The sequence below is a fragment of the Armigeres subalbatus genome, chromosome 3, assembly GCF_024139115.2.
Source record: "Armigeres subalbatus isolate Guangzhou_Male chromosome 3, GZ_Asu_2, whole genome shotgun sequence".
NCBI lineage: Eukaryota > Metazoa > Arthropoda > Insecta > Diptera > Culicidae > Armigeres > Armigeres subalbatus.
The window spans coordinates 148,136,062-148,157,264 of NC_085141.1; the positions used below are offsets into that span (position 1 = coordinate 148,136,062).

The 21,203-nt window shown below is 41.0% G+C and overlaps 2 protein-coding genes across 7 annotated transcripts in view; one reads left to right on the forward strand and one right to left on the reverse strand.

Moving 5' to 3' along the window:
- LOC134224891 (vacuolar protein sorting-associated protein 16B) overlaps nt 1-21,203 on the reverse strand; it is a 92,707-nt gene that overhangs the window by 59,035 nt on the left and 12,469 nt on the right. For 5 of the 6 annotated variants that reach the window (XR_009983097.1, XR_009983098.1, XR_009983099.1 and 2 more), the window contains exon 5: nt 5,643-6,181. Coding sequence is in view for 3 of the 6 variants with exons in the window: in XM_062704536.1 (XP_062560520.1) it covers nt 5,643-6,181 (539 nt within the window). In the remaining 3 variants the exon portion in view is untranslated. Of the gene's footprint in view, nt 1-5,156; nt 5,584-5,642; nt 6,182-21,203 lie in introns of those variants that run through there. The other variant, XM_062704538.1, reaches the window with a different exon arrangement.
- Nucleotides 1,349-2,431, forward strand: LOC134224893 (uncharacterized protein K02A2.6-like). Its single transcript, XM_062704540.1, has one exon. It carries the CDS (start codon nt 1,349-1,351, stop codon nt 2,429-2,431), a length of 1,083 nt encoding a protein of 360 aa, XP_062560524.1.

Below are 21,203 nucleotides of genomic sequence, written 5' to 3' on the forward strand. Positions count from 1 at the left end.
GGACAGATAAAGAAGAAGATTGTTATTTTGCTATTTTGCGGATCGGAACAATGTTTCAGTGTATGATGTTTTTGTGTCAATGAAAATTGAGCATTTGTGAATTAAAATATTGGAAAAAAATATAATTAAGATAGCCAAATAACATTTTACAAGCACTTAGTGATATTTGCGTGCTCATGATGAACTAGACAGTGATCAGTTCAATGCATCAGTTATGTTGTGTTGCTGATGAGTGTCTTTTGTGGATCGCGGGTAAACAGTTTCTTGAAACCTTTTAGAACAAAGGTAACGAGGCTTGAATTTCTACAAAATTTAGTTTTTGGGATCGTAATGGTTGGTAAGTTGTTGGTAGGCTTGGAAAAACCACTACAAATCTTTTCGAAACATTTATTGCTGTCCCAGAGAAAACTTTCCTCTTTCCGGAACAATTTTCAAATTACCGCAGCTGTCACTTCATACTTTTCTACTGTTTGGCATAGCATTCTATGATGACAACGCCAAATATCAGGTTTTTGTTTCAGTGTATTGAAAATTTCCAGGCCTGCGGTAGAACTTTGACAGCTGCGGAAGAACTTTGCGGAATCCGCAAAATGGAAAATTTTGAAAAGATCCGCAATACACTTGTGTCATTGTTAATACACAGTGGTTAAAATATCCATAAACAGGCATTAATCAAGGTGGCGATAGTATTCAATGTTTTCTAATCATATTGTGGGAAAATAAATTGAATTACTTTCTATGAGCTGTCACGTCGGTACACCAGTGCTTATACATTGCTGTAACCAAATGCAATCCATAACTTATTCATTTTTCTAGGGCAAATAGTTTTTTTTTTCGGAGGAAAGGGAAGATGTGGGAGTTCATAGCACGTACTTTGGATTTAGATACTCCAAACGTTACTTGATTGCTGTTTGCTATTCTGGCAACACGCCAGCCTTGCGCCGTTACAGCAACACGATTATCATCGCAGTAGCCTGGCACCTAGCTTGGTCATTTCACATCGTGTGCGTCGTCCGGGTAGGTCGTGAATTGGGGCGATTCTTCCGCAGCAGGAAACTGATACACCACAAGTGCGATGATCGAATCTCCGACTCTCTTCGGCCAAGTCCAAGCAGTGCGCAAGTTCGATAGCGGAAAACGATTTGGAAAGCGTGAACGTGAACAACAAAAACGTCCTTCCAGTGACACTGATAAAAAGCCAAACTAACCGTGCTGGCTCTGCGGTGTGCTACATTTCGTTCGGGACTGTGGCTACAAAACCCACAAATGCAACGATTGTGGCCAATTCGGGCACCGTGAGGGGTACTGCAACAGTGCTAAGTCCCGTAAACCTGGAAGCAGACGCAGAATGCGGGAAGTTTCAAGCAAGGTGGTGGTCGTTGATATGTGCAGCGTGCAGCAGCGGCGCAGATTTGTTTCCGTTGTCATATCCAGAACGCAGATACGGTTGCAGCTTGACACGGCGTCCGACATCACCGTCATCAGCAGGAACATATGGAAAAAGCTCGGAAGTCCTGTTCTAGCACCAGCTACAGTGAAAGCGAATACAGCGTTAGGCAACATCCTGCCGCTCGATGGAGAATTCGAGTGCAGTGTCACGATCGGAGGAAGTACACGATGCGAGCTGGTCCGCGTCTCCGAGAAGCAACTACATCTGCTCGGTTCCGATCTTGTTGACAGCTTCAGTCTCTGGTCTGTACCCATGGACACCTTCTGTTGCAGCGTTTCTGGTTCCCCAGCTTCACTCGAGTCATCCTTTCCGAACGTCTTCAGCGAAAAGCTCGGTTTGTGCAGTAAAACCCAAGTGAAATTGGAGCTGAAAGAAAGTGTTCGACCCGTTTTCTGCCCGAAGCGTCCGGTAGCATTCGCGATGTACGATGCCGTCGACCAGGAGCTCGATAGGCTGGAGAAACTCAACATCATAACTCCTGTCGACTACTCCGAATGGGCCGCTCCTATTGTCGTCGTTCGCAAAGCCAACGGTACCATCCGGATTTGCGGAGACTATTCCACGGGATTGAATGCTGCTCTCCAACCCAATCAGTATCCGCTTCCACTTCCAGACGACATCTTCGCCAAGCTCGCTGGCTGTCAGGTATTCAGCCAAATAGATTTGTCCGACGCTTTCTTACAGGTGGAAGTTGACGAGCAGCACCGCAAGTTGCTCACTATCAATACGCATCGTGGCCTCTATTCCTACAACCGTCTTCCGCCGGGTGTGAAGATTGCACCTGGTGCATTCCAACAGCTCATCGACACGATGCTTGCCGGCCTAGAATGCACTTCCGGGTACCTCGATGACGTCATCATCGGAGGTAAAACAGAAGAAGAACACGATCGCAACCTTCGAGCTGCTTTGAAGCGAATCCAGGAATTCGGTTTCACCATCCGCGTCGACAAGTGCACTTTTCGTAAGCAACCTGTACAGTAAGTGGGTCACGTCGTCGACAGTCGCGGTTTACGCCCGGATCCGGCCAAGATCGAAGCGATATCCAAACTACCGCCTCCTACCGATGTATCCGGTGTACGGTCCTTCTTGGGGGCCATAAACTACTACGGCAAGTTCGTCCCCAACATGCGAAACCTACGATATCCGCTCGATAATCTCCTCAAAGCTGACGCAAAATTCCAGTGGACTCTGGACTGCCAAAAGGCGTTTGAGAAATCAATCAAATCCTCTCCTCGGATCTGCACCTCACACACTACGATCCGAAGCGGGATATTATCGTCTCTGCCGACGCTTCCTCCATTGGACTAGGAGCGATGATCAGCCACAAGTTCCCCGACGGTAGCATCAAGGTTGTCCAGCATGCCTCCAGGGCACTCACGAAAGCGAAGCAAGGTTATCGCCAGCCGGACCGTGAAGGTTTGGCCATCATCTTCGCCGTTACGAAGTTCCACAAGATGCTCTTCGGACGGCACTTTCGTTTGCAAACGGATCATCAGCCTCTGCTGCGGATCTTCGGATCCAAGAAAGATATTCCGGTCTACACCGCAAACCGCCTTCAACGCTTCGCACTCAACCTGCTGCTCTACGATTTCGACATCGAGTACGTGCCCACTCACAAGTTCGGCAACGCGGACCTGCTTTCCTGGTTGATCAACCAGCACGTCAAGCCCGATGAAGATTACATCATCGCAAGCCTCAACCTGGAACAGGACCTCAGGTCAGTTATATCTAGTTCCATTAAAGTGTTGCCTCTTCATTTCAGAGGCGTCGCGCAAAGCACCCAGGCAGATCCGCTGCTACGCAAAGTCTACCACCACATCCAGAACGGTTGGCCCCAGTCCAAACTTTCGGGGTCCGACCTCCAACGGTTCCAAGCCAGACAGGAATCGCTCTCTGTTGTTGTTCCCGTCCTGCTCGTTCTTTTTTGTCAACAAATGGGCATGAGCAGGACAAGGAGAAACTTCAAGCTACTTCAAGCTCTCATTGGACAGCACTAATGACAGATTGATCGAGCAGATTGTGGAAAGTTGCAAATCGAATGAACTGCGTCGACACATTTTAGCGAAGGACATGACTCAGGACGAGATAGTTACCCTGGGGACAATTCTCGCTGATGTTAAACAGAAGATGAAGGAACTTGATAGAGAAAGTAAGTTTTAGGATAATATCCAAGGCACCGACACCCAATTTTTTCACTATGGATTTTGACAGGTTTGCCTGTTCGTTCTTTTTTGGGTGATAAGTTTATCCCCCAGTGTCAAACTACCCCAATACTGATTTATTTTGCAATTGTATGTGCGCGAATTTTGAATATTTACGTTTCTACAGGAGAATATGATGCAAAACGCCCATACTACTCAATAATGCAACATGATACAATTATGATATAATAGAAAAAAAATTAGGAAACTATAAATTAGAACTATTCCATATTCGATTCCATGCTCCAAACTTAGGAATGTTCAACTTATTTTTGTTTTTATTTTTATATATTTTTATAACTTTTCAATTCTCCAGAATGCCACTTGCACAAGGTACTGTCTATGCCTTTGCTCTTTTTATATCATTTTCACCCTCGGTATTGTTTATGTTGCATTCGCAGTACACTCGTATTGGTGACTCAGAAAATATGTGACAAAGATGGTGTAGCTTGTCATCCCAGTGATAATATCAATAGAGTGATCAAGCGTCCGCAATTTTTGAGGCCAAGGCCTAATTCGGAATTCCGGCCCACAATAGCAACAAAGTGGATGAATAGAGCTTGCTCTGCGTGTGGCAGGAAGGGACCTCTTAAAGGTGATGTTGGTTGCAGAGCAACGAATGCAAAATGCATAAAATGTGGCGAATTTGGGCATTTTATAAAAAAGCTGCGTGAAGCGTCCCGCTGGTATTGAGGTAAACTCTTTGAAGCCGAAACGGATACGGCTAATTGTCGATTGTCGATTCAGTTATCGATTCAGGTGCAGATGCCGATGTTGGCAAGTCGAAGAAGCGACTTGGTAGCGAGCTAGAGCGGCAGGAATGACATCATCGGTGGATCGTAAGCTTGTGTCGTATGCTACAAAACAACCCATGCAAATCAATTGCATGTTCTGGGCAGAGATTAACGCTGGTAACAACAAAACGTAGAACATGCATTCGACACAGACAGTCGTCTTGCAATACCGGAGTCAGCTGATAAGGAGCGAACCCGACGAGTAATAAGGCGGTCGAAGTATCTGGATGACTATATTATGCGTGCAGTACAAGACTATAAAGGAAAAGGGGGGTGTAGTGTCGGTGTTAGTAAGTCTTTTTTTTAATTTAAAAAAAAAATACTGTGGCGTAGATGTACAAGAAATATAGAGAATAAAGAAAAATATATAGTCAGTTGAGTGCAGACCGTAGAACGAATTAAACGTGGTTTTTCTTCTACAAGATCCGATATCACATTGTCCACGTGGTATATAGATAGCCCCTGTGTAAATGAACGTTGACCGCCTTTACATACACATCAAATAATTTTGAAAATTCAACGACGTGTTATATTGCAGCTTATCCCATCAAACGAATTAACATTCGATATTCAATTAAATTTGATTTAATTTTACAAGCAAGCACCGTTTAAATTTATTTCGATATGAAAGAATAGTGAGATCGATTGAATGTTACGTTTATTTGCATGCTCCAAATATGTGCATGAAAATACATTTAAAATCACAACATATTTTTATCTGTGTAGACCTTTTTATACACAACTGCAAAACACACGCGGCCGAAAAAAATTCTCTATCTTCATCAATCATGTGTCTCTCGCCTTGATTACACGCACGTGTATACCCAACAAACATTGGAAGCTGAAGAAAAGCTTGTTTCGTGGCAAATAAGTTTTTTCAGCTAAAAAAAACTAGCTTGTTCAGCTTAAATTGTTTGTTGGGTACGCTCTCGAGTGTGGATCAATCCCTTTTTTCATTGGAAAAGGCTCTACACATTTGAAGAGGAAGTGCGAGAAATTACCAACTCTCGGTACAAAGATCACCGTATTTTAAGGATCGTGATATGCACTACGATTGTTAAACATTTGGAAAACCTTACTTATTCACCAAACAAAGTTATTTGATTAACTTGATGGCATCATTTTTCCACTTATTATTCTAGAAATCAAAGAAGTTAATCAATGCTGAGTGTCAACTGTCATGTAACGTTTACTTACCAACGATTTAATGGCATTGTCCGCATAGTATCTTTCTTCAGTTCCACTTTCCAGTGATCGGGCAAAGTTTTCCAACTCTGAGCGATCCTTCAAGGCCACCAGTGCATCCACTACTCCTCGTTTGGCATGGACATGCCTTGCTAAGGCCAGTCTACGATGAGGATCTTCCACTTTAACGAGAAAATTATTTAGCACTGGATCTGGCGCATCCAGAGCGAACAATCTTAGGATAGTCTTGTCGATGGGGATGTGGATGTTAAGTGATCTTTGCTTTAAATTAAGCCAAGTCTTCTTTTCAAAAATGTAGTCAAAGTCCATCCACGCTTGACGCTTGGCTCTCTCGTTCAGAGCTATCCATTCAAACTGAGATTGCGCTACCTGGTGGGCTTCGGCCAGTTTGAAGGGGTTTTCGTTGGTTTGGAGGGATGTGTCACCCCATTTGTATCGACCGCAGATGTAGTATAAGGTTTCCAGGACGGAACGGTCCAACATTGATTCGATTGTTGAACTACCAGAGTGTTGCCCCATCACTTGGAGTTCTAGAATTACAGAAAAAAACCCAAATTTATCCCCAAGTGGTGATTATGCCTTTCTCGATTCGATATGTTGGATTAGAATTAATGTTGTAAATGCTGTGCTAATTGCCTACATCTTGGCGGTTAAAATATTTGATGCAACTCTATCACGCTGCTTATAAATTACTCAATAATTGAGTCATTTTTAAGCAATTATTATGAGAGTAATGGATTGCGTCATGGCTAAATTGATTAATGACTTAAAGTGTGCATGTAAACAGCGTATTTGTTAAAAGAAAAATAGAAATATTATTCAAATCGAATGAGTTATTAGCAAACAAAAACAATAGTGTCCAACTAGGAAAGTTTCTCCGTCGAATGAAACTAGTTGCACTCGAATCGGTCAAGTCCTTCTATATGAAACGTGTTTAACAATAAAAAATTCCCGGGGCTACACACACACACACACACACACAGTCAGACATGTGCTCAGTTTTTCGAGCTGAGTCGATTATATAACAGTATATAACACTATGGGTCTCCGAGCCTTCTATCAAAATTTGGCTTTTGGAGTGAAATTATAGCCTTCTGGTACAACTTTGTTGTACGAGAAAGGCAAAAAACTTTTCTTTGACAAATTGTTCCAATCCAAATTATTCCAATCTTTGCTTGTAGAGGGTAAAGACTTTTCAATTACTTTTCAATGCTCTTTTAAGGCTCAAGACTCCATCACAATGTTTTGAAAATTAATGACTGTATCGCTTGTTTGTAATAGTGAGGCAATTGGTACGGAAAAGTGCAGCAGCGATAAATAAATTTTGTTTACAACTGGGGTGGGTGGAAATGGGGTGTTAAAAATATGCCAGCTGATGCATAATGTTGCCAGACTTGACGAAATGTTTATTTTATATTATAACATATGTTCGAGGTGTATCAAATATATGGGTATTTACCGGTTAAAATTGTTGTATACACCACTTGGAATGTAACAGAAGCTTACATAACACGTTTAAATATTTATTTCTGGTTTATTTGTTCGATCCGACAAACAGTAATGATTTTTTCCAATAAATAAATCTGGCAACGGTGAAGCGATGATTATTTTCTTGTGTATGCACACCTTTGTTTGCGTGTTGGCGTGGACGTGGCTGGCGTATACGTTGTATTGTTCGAATTGAATGAAGTTGCATCGCGTAGATTTTGTTCTCACCATTTCACTTATTGCGCTAGTGAATTTGAATCTTCCGCATTTTATTGCATTTACAATACGGTCTTCAAATTTGTCTCTCACTTCGATTTTTGGAAAGCAGTTTTCGACAGTTTTTGGACGTGAAGTGAATTAATCGGTAGTCAAGATTGAATAAAAAGGTGGAGCTCAGTTAGTGAATATGTTTTAGGAGTGATTAAATCAAGGAAACAGTGGGAAAAGATCAACTGAAAAATCAAGTGCGTGTGTATGTGTTTGTTCCGAACGTTCGGAGTTAGTATGCGTTCGATAACAATGCGAATGTCGGCCTAGGAAAAAGCAGTTTTCACCGTTTTTCTAGCAATTCCTCAGTGATTGTTAATTTGGATAAGTGAAAAATTAATATGAAAATGTAATGAATATGCAATGATTGAGGTAAGTCGGCAAATAGCTCCAAAATATTGAATTTAGTTCAAAACTTTATTAGTATTAGTGCGGATTCGAATAAAATCATCGTCATCATCGGATTGATTACGGTTTATAGAGCCTTAAGGTGACTCGGAGAGGCACTAAACACAGTGTTATTTTTCCTATCTTTCGTCTCTTTCTAGCATTATCACCTCGCAACTTTGAAGCGACATATTTCGGTTTTTAGTTGTTTGATGTAACTGTAAATGTATCAGCATGTAGATTGCGAGTAAGCACGCTCCGGTGATACTTTTCCAAAATCATATTTGTTGTAGAAAAAAGTTAAGCATTCAATGATGAAAATGATGACGATTTGATGATTGTTAGTGCTTCCCGTGTCATCTTAACATTTCTACAATTATCGATTGAAAAGTGTTTTTCAAGCTTGCCATTGAAGGAATATGTATGTGTGGTATGGTATGCACAGTGAATACACTATGTCCAGTGAATCGAGAATGTTTCCCACCCGAAAATATCCTACCTAAACCGTGCCGACAATCGAACTCGCCATCTTGGGGCTGGTAACTTTACGCAACAGAGAAACAGACGCCTCACTCAACACATGTACCATCCTTCACCTTTTTATTATCTTCCAAGGTTTAATTACTTGTAGGTGGTCGATCGGCCACCGATAGTGCTTCAGATTTGCTGTGTTTGACGTTTGCTTATTACCGCCATCTGATTGCCACTTGTCCAAACACAATGCATTTAACGTGGGGCGATAATGTTTTGTGGCGATGATGTTTATTGATATTTCGATATTTTTTAACGCCTCTAAGTATTTTTAAAATTTAGAACAAAAACCGAAAAAGTGCTGCTTTTTTAAGATTGACCTGATTTTGAACGAACATCGGGTGAATTTTTCGGTTTTTGTTTTCGATTTTGAAAATAGCAGGGGCGTCGCGTGATCAATTCTTCAACCTGTGCACTATTTTAATATTTCGAGAAAAACACATAAAAGGGACCTGAAATGATAAACAAATAATTTTCCAGCGCGTTTCTCAATATGTTTGGTTATTTTGTTGCATCTTACTGGTTCTAAGCTACTTCTTATTTTCTGAATTAACTCAAACTTAACTAAGCTTCACAGAAATGTAAGTAAAATTAAAAATTACTATCATCAGAATCGTTTCCAATGTGACAAATAAGCAATACACCCAATATTTTTTTACACGGTTGGTATTCTTTAATTTCCCGGTTAACCTGATTTTTCACAGCTTTTAAAATATCACCTAAATTTTCTTTGATTTTTTGTGAATTTTTTCATGGGGTTAACTCCTAGTTTCATCAACGCTTAAGGTCGTAATCAACTAAAACCCACCCGTGTAAAAAAAGAACCGGGTGTATATCTATTCGGAAATTATTGAACTGGCACTTTCAATTCTAATTTGAGTTATTCGTAAAATGAGACGGAAGTTTTAAATGCAGAAAAGGAAATTGGAATATATCAATCATGCAAAGGCTCTAATAATAATTTGTAATTAGCTGTACAATAAAGAGAACAATGAAGTTCATAGCCCTTACACTTTTCAATTAATAATTATTCTAATTACAATTTATATCTTTGATCAATATTCAGGACTGGACAGATGTCGAGAAGTTTTCCGACAGATGTCGTTTTCATAAATTTGTGTGGACCATTGACGTTTGACTTACCCCTTCCCTAACTAAATATATTGGATTTCTCGAAAAAAAAAACCTTTAAAAATAAATTTCTTTAAAAATGTTGACCCGTTTTACATTCGCTAATTCTGCGACAATATAGATTTTCATCAGAAGATGAAATGTCTGTTTACAATATGTTAATATTGTCGGATACTTCAATGTCTAATATAATAGGCGTATTTGTAAACAGAATTTATTGCGCTTATTAGCAGATGACAATTTCTGTTTAAATTGAGCTAATGTCACGTTAGTATTATCGGACAGATTGTCGTCAGGATTAGTGGATGGGTAAACGGGCCATCCCATTTAACATCAAATAGGGACACGGCAGGTATTTCCGTCCATCGTCGTAGGGACTAAAACCAACGAAAGCAACGTACATTTGCTAGAACTCCACTATAGCAGAACGTTTCTCCTGAGCTTACGATTTGGTACGTATGAGTTTTACAAAAAAGCGTCTCTTTTATTGGTTTTCGAGACTATGACGAACAGACGAAAATACCTGCCGTGTCCCTATCAAAAGCGCTTTTGCTTCGCGTTGCTTATACAAAGGGGAACTTTCGTCATAGAACGCTTTGAGGAAGCAGAAATGCTCGCGCTTTACTCTTCTCTCTCTCTCTCTCTCTCTCTCTCTCTCTCTCTCTCGCGCTCTCTCTCTCTCTCTCTCTCTCTCTCTCTCTCTCTCTCTCTCTCTCTCTCTCTCTCTCTCTCTCTCTCTCTCTCTCTCTCTCTCTCTCTCTCTCTCTCTCTCTCTCTCTCTCTCTCTCTCTCTCTCTCTCTCTCTCTCTCTCTCTCTCTCTCTCTCTCTCTCTCTCTCTCTCTCTCTCTCTCTCTCTCTCTCTCTCTCTCTCTCTCTCTCTCTCTCTCTCTCTCTCTCTCTCTCTCTCTCTCTCTCTCTCTCTCTCTCTCTCTCTCTCTCTCTCTCTCTCTCTCAAACACGGAAACAAAACGTCAACGCGTTTTTCACATCACATTCTGCTGGTTAGCTGCTTTTTAATTGGGTTTCGCCCCAATTAGCGAACCCCCAACTAAAAAGCGCCCCAACTAGAAAAAACCCAACTAGCGAACGTTCACTGTACTGCCTGCGAGGAACGCTTTGACTACCTATACATCGCTGATTGCGGTTAGAGCAGATGATCCACACATACACGCAAAAAAATGTTACGGTCGAAACTACCATTCCGAGGGTTAAATTAAGAATATGCACCGACGATTTTCAGCAGACAACAAACCCGTTTGATTTTACCATGCGCGCAGTAAAAATCAACTGTGGTCCTGGTGGAATGTTGTTGCATGAACTGAATCAGTGGTGAATTTGTCCGAATGCCTGGTTAATTTAACTGAAAATTTGTGGTTGTTTTAAAAACATGGCGTAGTCTACAAAATAGTAACCGTTACCATGGATTTTTTTTCTGTGTACAAAATAATGCGTGTATGATGCATGACAAAACGTTCTCGACTGAAGGTTCCGTGTTGATACAACATGGGGTGTCGGTGGGTCGGTTCGGTATCGTAGAGAAAAATATAACGCGTCCCCATCGCAGCATTTGGTTGCCTCATATCACATGCCGCCTATAAAAAAAACATGAATATTTTCCGTATGTATCTAATAGTCAAATTTGCATGAAACATCTTTCAAATGCACATAGTTCAAATACATGCTTGGATTAGAAAGACAAGAAATCTATCTAGAGTTTAAATGTTGGGGATAAAATTGCAACATGTGCAGTGCACAGGTTGCACATGCGGACGCGACGCCTCTGAAAAATAGTCAGAGGTTTCAACAGATATGGAACTGCAAGTCGCTAGGCTTCGCAGGTTGCGACAGGATAATCTAGGATGAATTACATCCCCGCAACTTCGATGTCGTAGCGCTGCAGGAAATCTGCTGGACAGGACAGAAAGTGTGAAAAGCGGGCATCGAGCGGCTACCTTCTACCAAAGCTGTGGCACCACCAACGAGCTGGGAACCGGCTTCATAGTGCTGGGAAAGATGCGCCAACGCGTGATTGGGTGGCAGCCAATCAACGCAAGGATGTGCAAGCTGAGAATAAAAGGCCGTTTCTTCAACTATCATCATCATCAACATGCACTGCCCACACGAAGGGAGATCCGACGACGAGAAAGAAGCGTTCTACGCGCAGCTGGAGCAGACATACGATGGATGCCCACTGCGGGACGTCAAAATCGTCATCGGTGACAGGAACGCTCAGGTAGGAAGGGAGGAAATGTATAGACCGGCCATCGGACCGGATAGTCTGCATACCGTATCGAACGACAACGGCCAACGATGCATAAACTCTGCAGCCTCCCGCGGAATGATAGTTCGAAGTATTTTTTCCCCCGCAAGACAAGGCCACATGGAAATCACCTAATCAAGTGACGGAAAACAAAATCGACCACGTTCTAATCGACGGTAAATTCTTCTCCGACATCACGAACGTACGAACTTACCGCAGTGCAAATGTTGAATCCGACCACTACCTCGTTGCAGTATGTCTGCGCTCAAAACTCTCGACGGTGATCAACACGCGTCGGACTCGTCCCGCGGCTTAACATTGGGCGGCTACAAGACGGCAGACTAGCCCAAGACTACGCGCAGCAGTTGGAAGTGGCACTCCCAACGGAAGAGCAGCTAGGCGCAGCATCTCTTGAAGATGGCTGGAGAGATATTCGATCCGCAATTGGAAACACCGCAACCGCTGCACTAGGCACGGTGGCTCCGGAGCAGAGGAACGACTGGTATGACGGCGGATATGAGCAGTTAGGTGAGGAGAAGAATGCAGCATGGGCGAGATTGCTGCAACACCGCACGAGGGCGAACGAGGCACGATACAAACGGGCGCGGAACAGACAAAACTAGATTTTCCGGAGGAAAAAGCGCCAGCAGGAAGATCGAGACCGTGAAGAGACGGAGGAACTGTACTGCGCTAATAACGCACAAAAGTTCTATGAGAAGTTGAACCGTTCACGTAAGGGCCACGTGCCACAGCCCGATATGTGTAAGGACATAAACGGGAACCTTCTAACAAACGAGCGTGAGGTGATCCAAAGGTGGCGGCAGCACTACGAAGAGCACCTGAATGGCGATATGGCAGACAACGGGGGCGGTATGGTAATGAACCTAGGAGCACGCGCGCAGGACATGCGACTTCCAGCTCCGAATCTTCAGGAAATCCAGGAGGAGATCGGCCGGCTGAAAAACAACAAAGCCCCTGGAGTTGACCAACTACCAGGAGAGCTGTTTAAACACGGTGGTGAAGCACTGGCTAGAGCGCTGCATGGGTGATTACCAAGGTTTGGGAGGATGAGGTTCTGCCGCAGGAGTGGATGGAAGGTGCCGTGTGTCCCATCTACAAAAAGGGCGATAAGCTGGATTGTAGCAACTACTACCTACTACTGAACGCCGCCTACAAGGTACTCTCCCAAATTTTATGCCGCCGACTAACACCAATTGCAAGAGAGTTCATGGGGCAGTACCAGGCGGGATTTAAGGGTGAACGCTCTACCACAGACCAGAGGTTCGCCATACGTCAGGTATGGCAGAAATGCCGCGAATACAACGTGCCCACACATCATCTATTTATCGACTTCAAAGCCGCAAATGATACAATCGATCGGGACCAGCTATGGCAGCTAATGCACGAAAACGGATTTCCGGATAAACTGATACGGTTGATCAAGGCGACGATGGATCGGGTGATGTGCGTAGTTCGAGTTTCAGGGACATTCTCGAGTCCCTTCGAAACGCGTAGAGGGTTACGGCAAGGTGATGGTCTTTCGTGTCTGCTATTCAACATCGCTTTGGAGGGAGTAATACGAAGGGCAGGGATTGACACGAGTGGTACGATTTTCATGAAGTCCGTCCAGTTATTTGGTTTCGCCGACGACATTGATATCATGGCACGTAACTTTGAGAGGATGGAGGAAGCCTACATCAGACTGAAAAGCGAAGCTAAACGGATTGGACTAGTCATCAACACGTCGAAGACGAAGTACATGATAGGAAGAGGCTCAAGAGAGGTCAATGTAAGCCACCCACCACGAATTTCTATCGGTGGTGACGAAATCGAGGTGACTATCTACAAAACGCTTATAAGACCGGTAGTTCTCTACGGACACGAGACCTGGACGATGCTCGTGGAGGACCACCGCGCACTGGGAGTTTTCGAAATGAAAGTGTTGTGTACCATCTATGGTGGGGTGCAGATGGCGGACGGTACGTGGAGGAGGCGAATGAACCACGAGTTGCATCAGCTGTTGGGCCGGGCAAGTAGCCAGAATGTCGGACAGTAATCCGGTGAAAATGGTTCTCGACAACGATCCGACGGGAACAAGAAGTCGAGGTGCACAGCGGGCAAGGTGGATCGATCAGGTGGACGACGATTTGCGGACCCTCCGCAGACTGCGTGGTTGGCGAAGTGCAGCCATGGACCGAGCTGAATGGAGAAGACTTTTATGTGCAGCATAGGCCACTCCGGCTTTAGTCTGATAATAATAAATTAAATCTATATATATAAAAACCAATCTATGTATGTATGTTCGCTAACTACTTCTGAACCACTAGGCCGAATCCACCCAAATTTGGTACACACGTTCTCTATCCTCAGGGAAGTTAACAAAGGGGTGGGAGGGTCATTTAGGAAAGGGGAGGGTTTTGTTTAGAAAACGAACAATTATGTGTAACTTTCATCTCCCAGGACCGATTTCAACCAAATTTTGTACACATATTCACTATAAGGAAACAATCATATGAGAGATTTTGGGAAAGGGGAGGGTCTGGAGGGAGGGTATTGTTCAGAAAACGGGTAATTTAGAGTAAATTCTGAACCCCTGCACCGATTTCAACCAAATTTGATACACACATTCTCTACCCTAAAGAAAAGATAACAAATGGGGGTGGGGCGGTCATTGTAAAAAGAGGGAGGGTATGGGGTTGTCTTTATAAAACGAGCAATTCAGTGTTACTCCCAACTTCCAGTACCCATATCAACCAAATATTGTACACATATTCACTAAGAGAAGTCGATCACATGGAAGTGTAATTTGGGAAAGAGGGGAGGGGTCTGGGGGGAGGGGTATTGTTCAGAAAACAGGCAATTCAGTGTTTCTTTTGAACCCTGGACCGCTTTCATCCAAATTTGGTACACACATTCTCTATCCTAAGGAGAAAATAACAAAGGGTGGGATGATCATTGGGAAAAGGGAGGGTAAGGGGAAGGTTGTCTTTAGAAAAGAGCAATTCAGTGTAACACCCAACTCCCAGGACCAATTTCAGCCAAATTTGGTGCACACATTTTCTATTCTAAGGAGAAGATAACAAAGAAGGTGGAGGGTCATTTTGGAAAAGGAAAGTTATGGGGAAGGTTGTCTTTAAAAATGAGCAATTCAGTGTAACTCCCAGGATAAATTCCAACCAGATTTGGTACACTTATTCTCTATTTTTGGAAGATGTTTATTGAAAAGGTAGGGCCAAACAAAGATATAAAAATATATTGATACAAAGGTTCAATTCTATGAGCGGTAGATCTACCTCTGTGGGTTTCGTGCTACAGCATTGGACATTTTAATTCTATAATTTACTTTTCAGTCCCTAGCAAAGCCGGATACATATAGCTATTAGCTATCTATATATCTCGGATACTTATTCAACGTATGTGACGTATGTGATTTTGTAAACAAAAATTTAAACGTTGATTTCTGCAATCTGATAGCACTCCCACGCAAACTATCGCCACATACAGGTAGGGGAGGTTTCGGCTACATGTTCGTTGTATTGGTTTGCGTGGGAGTGTCATCATATTTGACAAATCGACGTATGCATCTTTGTTTACAAAATCACATACGTCGTTTTGAATAAGTTGCCGAGATATATAAAACTCAATGTTTGTATGTTTGTGTGTGTGCTCCAGCCTAACTTCTGAACCCATTATTGTATTGTTTAGTTATCGATCAATTCAACCATTTATCGAAATCATGGTTTGCCCAACGTAAAAAGCAATGATTAATGTGTTTCCTTCTGGATGGTGAATGTGATCCCTTCTTTAAAAATAGACGTTTGCTCGGAATAAGGCATCGGTGGATGTTTGTCCTTCTTTAGAAATAGACGTTTGCCCGGAATATGGCGATTATGGGTTCGCTCCCTTTTCCAAAATCAGTCAATGTTTTCAAATGAAATCTGCCTTCTTTTGATCAAATGATGAAGTATCGATAAGATAACGCAATTATCCTGTTGACCAATTGGTTTATTCATTTTCCGATTGTGAAAAAAAAACTGCGAATCAAACTGGCAATTCCGAGCAAGGCCGGGTACATAAAGCTAGTAAATAAATAAAATCGGGTGAATTTTTGGTTTTTGTTTTCGTTTTTAAAAATAGTCAGAGGCTTCAACAGATATGGGTTTTTGCAAAAGTTGACCTTAAATAAGCCAAAGGATCGACTGAGACAAATCAACGAGATACGATTTTTACGGGAAAGTATTTTGTTCTAAGTGAGCCGTCTATTTCTCTGGTTTACGCCTTTGCTCGCAAGACCCCAAATAAATATCTAATAAAAATAGTATTATGAATTGTACAAAAATCTTAACGCCAAAGATGATTATCTACACCAGCGGTGTAGACCTTTTTCTTCTGTGGTACCTCTTCAGAAAATTTCAATGTATGAGGTACCCCCTGTATGGTTATTTAAATTCTCCTCAATGTAAGGACGATAATTACTTACAAGAAGAAACCATAAATAGAGACATAATTCTCGCACAAACGATTCAATATAAAAAAAAAACAGATTGATCCACCACACCCACAGTGACGATGGTTTGATGAAATATAATCAGTTGACCAATAGAAGCATGCATTCATTGTACAACATATGCAGATAACGGAATCAAATAGCCGTCAGTGACCCATTCTTTAGTCGGAATGGTATGCCCCTATATTTCGACCCTCTGAAGCTTTGCTTAGATTTTACTTCATGACACAAGTCATAATTCCTAATATAACGTTTTCTTCTGAAATATAAACCGTATTTTAGGAAAAAAAGGCATTGTATGAGCAATGTTTAGCTGGTGTATTAAAAAAAGTTTTAATTTTAGAGACATCATGTATGAAAGTCTTAAATTCCGCTATCTCTTACATAGGATATCTTCAAATATGTGTTTCATATAAGACATCTTCAATATTATATACATTATCGAAAAAGCTGCTATAGTTTTATCCTCGACTTAAGCTTAACATCATTTTACACATCGGATTCGATAGCTATTGCAGGCACTAATCTATAAGATTTTTCAAGTCAACATTAGTTGATGTCGGTGGTTATCCGCCTGAAAATTGGATAAAAAGCGTATGGGAATGAACTCTTCGAGTTCTATTCAGTGTAAAACTGTCGTGTGCATTATATTGCTTTTGTTTCATAAGAATGTTGCAAATGAAACTACGCAACTACAATAAACGAAATTAGGCACCCTGATTACTTTATATGCCTAATTTCGCGCACAAAGCGAAAGTCTAAATGAACACAAAATTTCACACTTTTCAATAGTAATGACGAATAAACATATCCAACAGAGCATAATGGATACAAATATTTCCAAAATGTAGCCACTTTTGTACAGTAAAATCATTTGTTTACTTGGGTCATGTTCTTCGTCTCTGTGCTAAGCACAAGCAAATATGGCGGTCGATAGGAGGACCAAACTGAAATAATTTTATTTAGTGTACTAAACCAAGTTTGTTTTTTAAATTCTTTCGTGAAAAACATTTAACAACAATGATATTTTGTAATCCTCCAGATTTTTCAATTTTGACTGGTACCTAAAAATTGAAAAAAATAAATGATTTTGTAATGCGCGAAGTAAGGGCGCGCGCTAAATTAGGGCACATCACGGTACTTCTTAGTAGTTTTTTTCCGAGCCATTCTCTTCATACTGTACCAGTTTTTTAGTTGCCAAAATCTTTTTTCTGCGATGCAGGAATCTTTATAAAGATATAAAAAAAACTGGGATATTGTGCATTCTGGGGATGTTATAGAATCGGTCATTCAGCACTTCCACAGTTATTAACTGCGAGGTTTATAGGCCAAGGTACCATTTTTGCATTCGTATATCATGAGGCTAACACGATGATACTTTTATGCCCAGGGAAGTCGAGACAATTTCCAATCCGAAAATTATCTAGACCGGCACCGGGAATCGAACCCAGCCATACTCAGCATGGTCTTGCTTTGTAGCCGCGCGTCTTGTCGCTGGACCAAGGAGGGCCGTGCAACTTGATATTAAGCACAGTCCTGTAACGTGTGCATTTCACATGGCAACAAACCTCAATGCAAACACATCGTGAGAAAATATAATATTCCTAGGCCATCGAACTGCTATTGCAACAAATGCAATACGTGCACAAAGTAGTTCGATGACTTTCAATAGACATGATCATATTCCACATCGGCAATGGTTTACCCATTGCTGAGATAGCAAAGCAAAGGCCATTACTCGCCTTCTCCATTTGGCTACTCTCTTATCAACTTCGTACTCTCCCTAAATTCGCTCACGATATCAACCAGAGAATGACTCCAAGAACCTTCCGTAGGTAAACCTGTAACTCGATAATAAATGAATAAAGACAGTTCAATTTGAACATTCAACCAGCGCATTTCGATCGCCGAAGCAAGGGAATATCACCTCCGGAGTAAGAATATAACATGGCGAACCGCGAGCAGGAGAATCAGTGAACAAAGGTGGTTAATTAAAGAAAATGAGAATTACAAAGTGTTTCGTCGCTGTAACCCTGGCGATAATCATAACGGCAATAATTAAAACCCTGGTGAAAAACTTCATTGAATACGTAGAAGAAATCAAAGTAATTAATGAAATGGCGATAAATGCCATACATTAGAACATTGCTGCGTGAAAGTGTTTGAAATTTTATTTTAACAATGGGAACTACCGAAACAAAAGAAGCGAAAAACAGTGGTGATCCCCAGGTTCAGATCCTGAACCAGTTGAATTCTCATGAAGAACGTCACGCCGAACATGAAGTGAAGTTGAACATTATAATTGTAATCGTTATGCTGCAATTGTTGATAACGATATACCGTGGACCCCCGATAATTTGAACGCTACCTCATTCAAATTAACGGGGTTCATTTTTAATTTGAACTTCTGGTTACTCTATTTGCATCAGAAAAACTGGTTTCTGGCTGCTCTCTTTGCTGGTTTGTTTTGATTCTGCGTTCCGTTTTACGATGTTCCATTTTTTTCTCGATTTCACGTGGTAAATGACGTTTGAACAATTTTTAATTCGAACGATGTTCAAACGAACGGGTTCAAATTAAAAAGTGTTCAGATTAAAAGCGGTCATATTACCGGGGGTCCACGGTACCGGATTTACAAAAAGAACGGGCGGGTGCAGGCTCTCAAAGCAGCCAAAAGCGTAGTTGACATATCCAGAATTTGAAGTGCATCCAGTGTGAGCGGAACTATCCATACAAGAGTGCGCGAACAGAAACACAAACGTTTATAAACACATGACTTCATGTAAAATTGTGCCGCGCAGTGTACTGGTGCAAAATATGCGAAAAGTGGCGGTGCCGGAATGACGAGAACAACATGTACATTTCATACGAACATTGGCGGTGCCAGAATGACGAGAGCAACGAATGGCATACTGATGGAACCAGCTGTTTTACATCTACACATCATTAGCGATTAATATGTAAGTAATAAAAACAAAAAAAAAATTTTTTTTAGTAATATCCAGTGTAAAATTTTGTAATCTTTTAAATGTTCGAAGACTTAGAGGATAACGTACAATATTTAATTAAACTACAAACGAACTTATCAAAATCGAAAAATAATAGAATAAGGACCAATACCCTTAAGGAAAAACTGTTCTTGGCAACTCAACTATATTCAAATATAGAAGAAAGTTTACTTATTCATGAAAAGGAAATTCCAGAGAAGAAACTTCATTTCTTTATAAAAGCTTCTAGGGACGCACTTTATGAAATTAACCAAATAATAAAACAAAAGATTAGGGAAAACGGTGAGGAAGCAGAACCCGTGAATATTGAAAAAATGGCTTCACCTAAAGTTGACTTGAAATTGGGAACTGCTTTAGTCCAAACTTATGATGGCTCGGCAGAGCACCTTACAACATTTCTTGACGCATTGACGCTTTTCAATTCTAGTGTAGAAGAAACTTTTGCGGATGCAACTGCAGTCCAAAAGAATGCCGCGGAAACAACCGTTGTTCGGTTCGTCCGTACACGCTTGACTGGTAAAGCCCGTCAGGTAGAAACAGATAATCAGACACTCGCAGAAATTTTAGACAAGGGCATCTACTCCACATTTCGTTGCCATCTTGTGTGCCGTAATTTCTGGTATTTTGTCAGTCATATAGACTGATTTTAATTGAGTAGTAATTTTTTTCAATTTGGTCACAACAATTAGATACATCATCATTTCCCTGTCCATGGATGATGGGGTCAACGTTGATAAGTCAAGTGTCTGTATATTGTTAAAATTGTGAAATAATTTGTTCTTTTATAGTACACATTGCTAGTATTATTAGTACTCAACACATTACCGTTAGACGAAAACGAGATGAATTTAATTGCATCCGAGTATGGTTACACTATTAAGCAGTACTGAAGTATGTACTTTAAACCCGGTAACATTTCAAATTAACAGAAACGCGTCGAGTATTTTTTGCCAATATATAGAAAATAATTAAACACTTGATATATCATACCTCCTTGCAAATACTTATAGAAGGTGTCGCATGATCTAACAACATTTTCTTGAGTATATGCTGCGGAGGTTCCGGCAGGGTCTAGTACCAGTCTTAACTAACAAAATACTAACACAAAAGACTGGGAAGCAAACGATCATCCATTGCACCAATTGTAGTTCATAGTTCAGTATACAGTAAGTAGTGAAAGTAGATACTGTAGATTTACTAATTTTGCATTATATATGGTGATTGTATCCGTTATTTCTTCTCAGTAATCTTTGTTGTTTTACTCTTACTTTCACTGCATGGATCAACGTATAAACAAACCTGTTTCGCTCTTATTTTATTTTCGGGTTAGGAAAAATAATACATACTCCAATGTAAAGAAAGATTGAAGGGCATAGGAGACGTTACTAAGTGTATTCTGAAAGACAAATAAAATTAGTTGACTATCTTATAACACAGTTAACGATCGATAGGGAATGAACTCATGATCAGCGCTAGACGGTAAAACAAGAGATAGAGTCACGTTTAACTGAGACCTTAGCCACCTATGTGCATGAGAATAGACCATATGATGCTTTCATCCACTATCCTTTTCTCTACATGACTAATAGTTTGACAACCTAAGGTCGTGAGGAGGATCAATCAATGTCGTTTTAAGCCCATCATCAAATGGAAGCTCACGAAATGGTTTGAAATCTTTACTGACTGAATCTAGTTCCGAGACGATGATGATGCTATGCAAGGGCGTCATAAGTCCACAAAGATAGTATCAGGCGTTTTCTTGGAACATGGTTCTTCAAAATATGTAGTTGTTAAAATAGCAGGCTCAAACTTTTTAAGATTGTTTGGTGAACGGTTCTGAACTGTGGCCCATTTTGGCTTTTCGATTCAATTTCGACTGCTTTCACTAGATAATTTTCAAAACTTTGGACGATTATTGATATTCATCAAATTGTAATACGATATTTTAGTTTCAAAATACGTTTTCATGAAA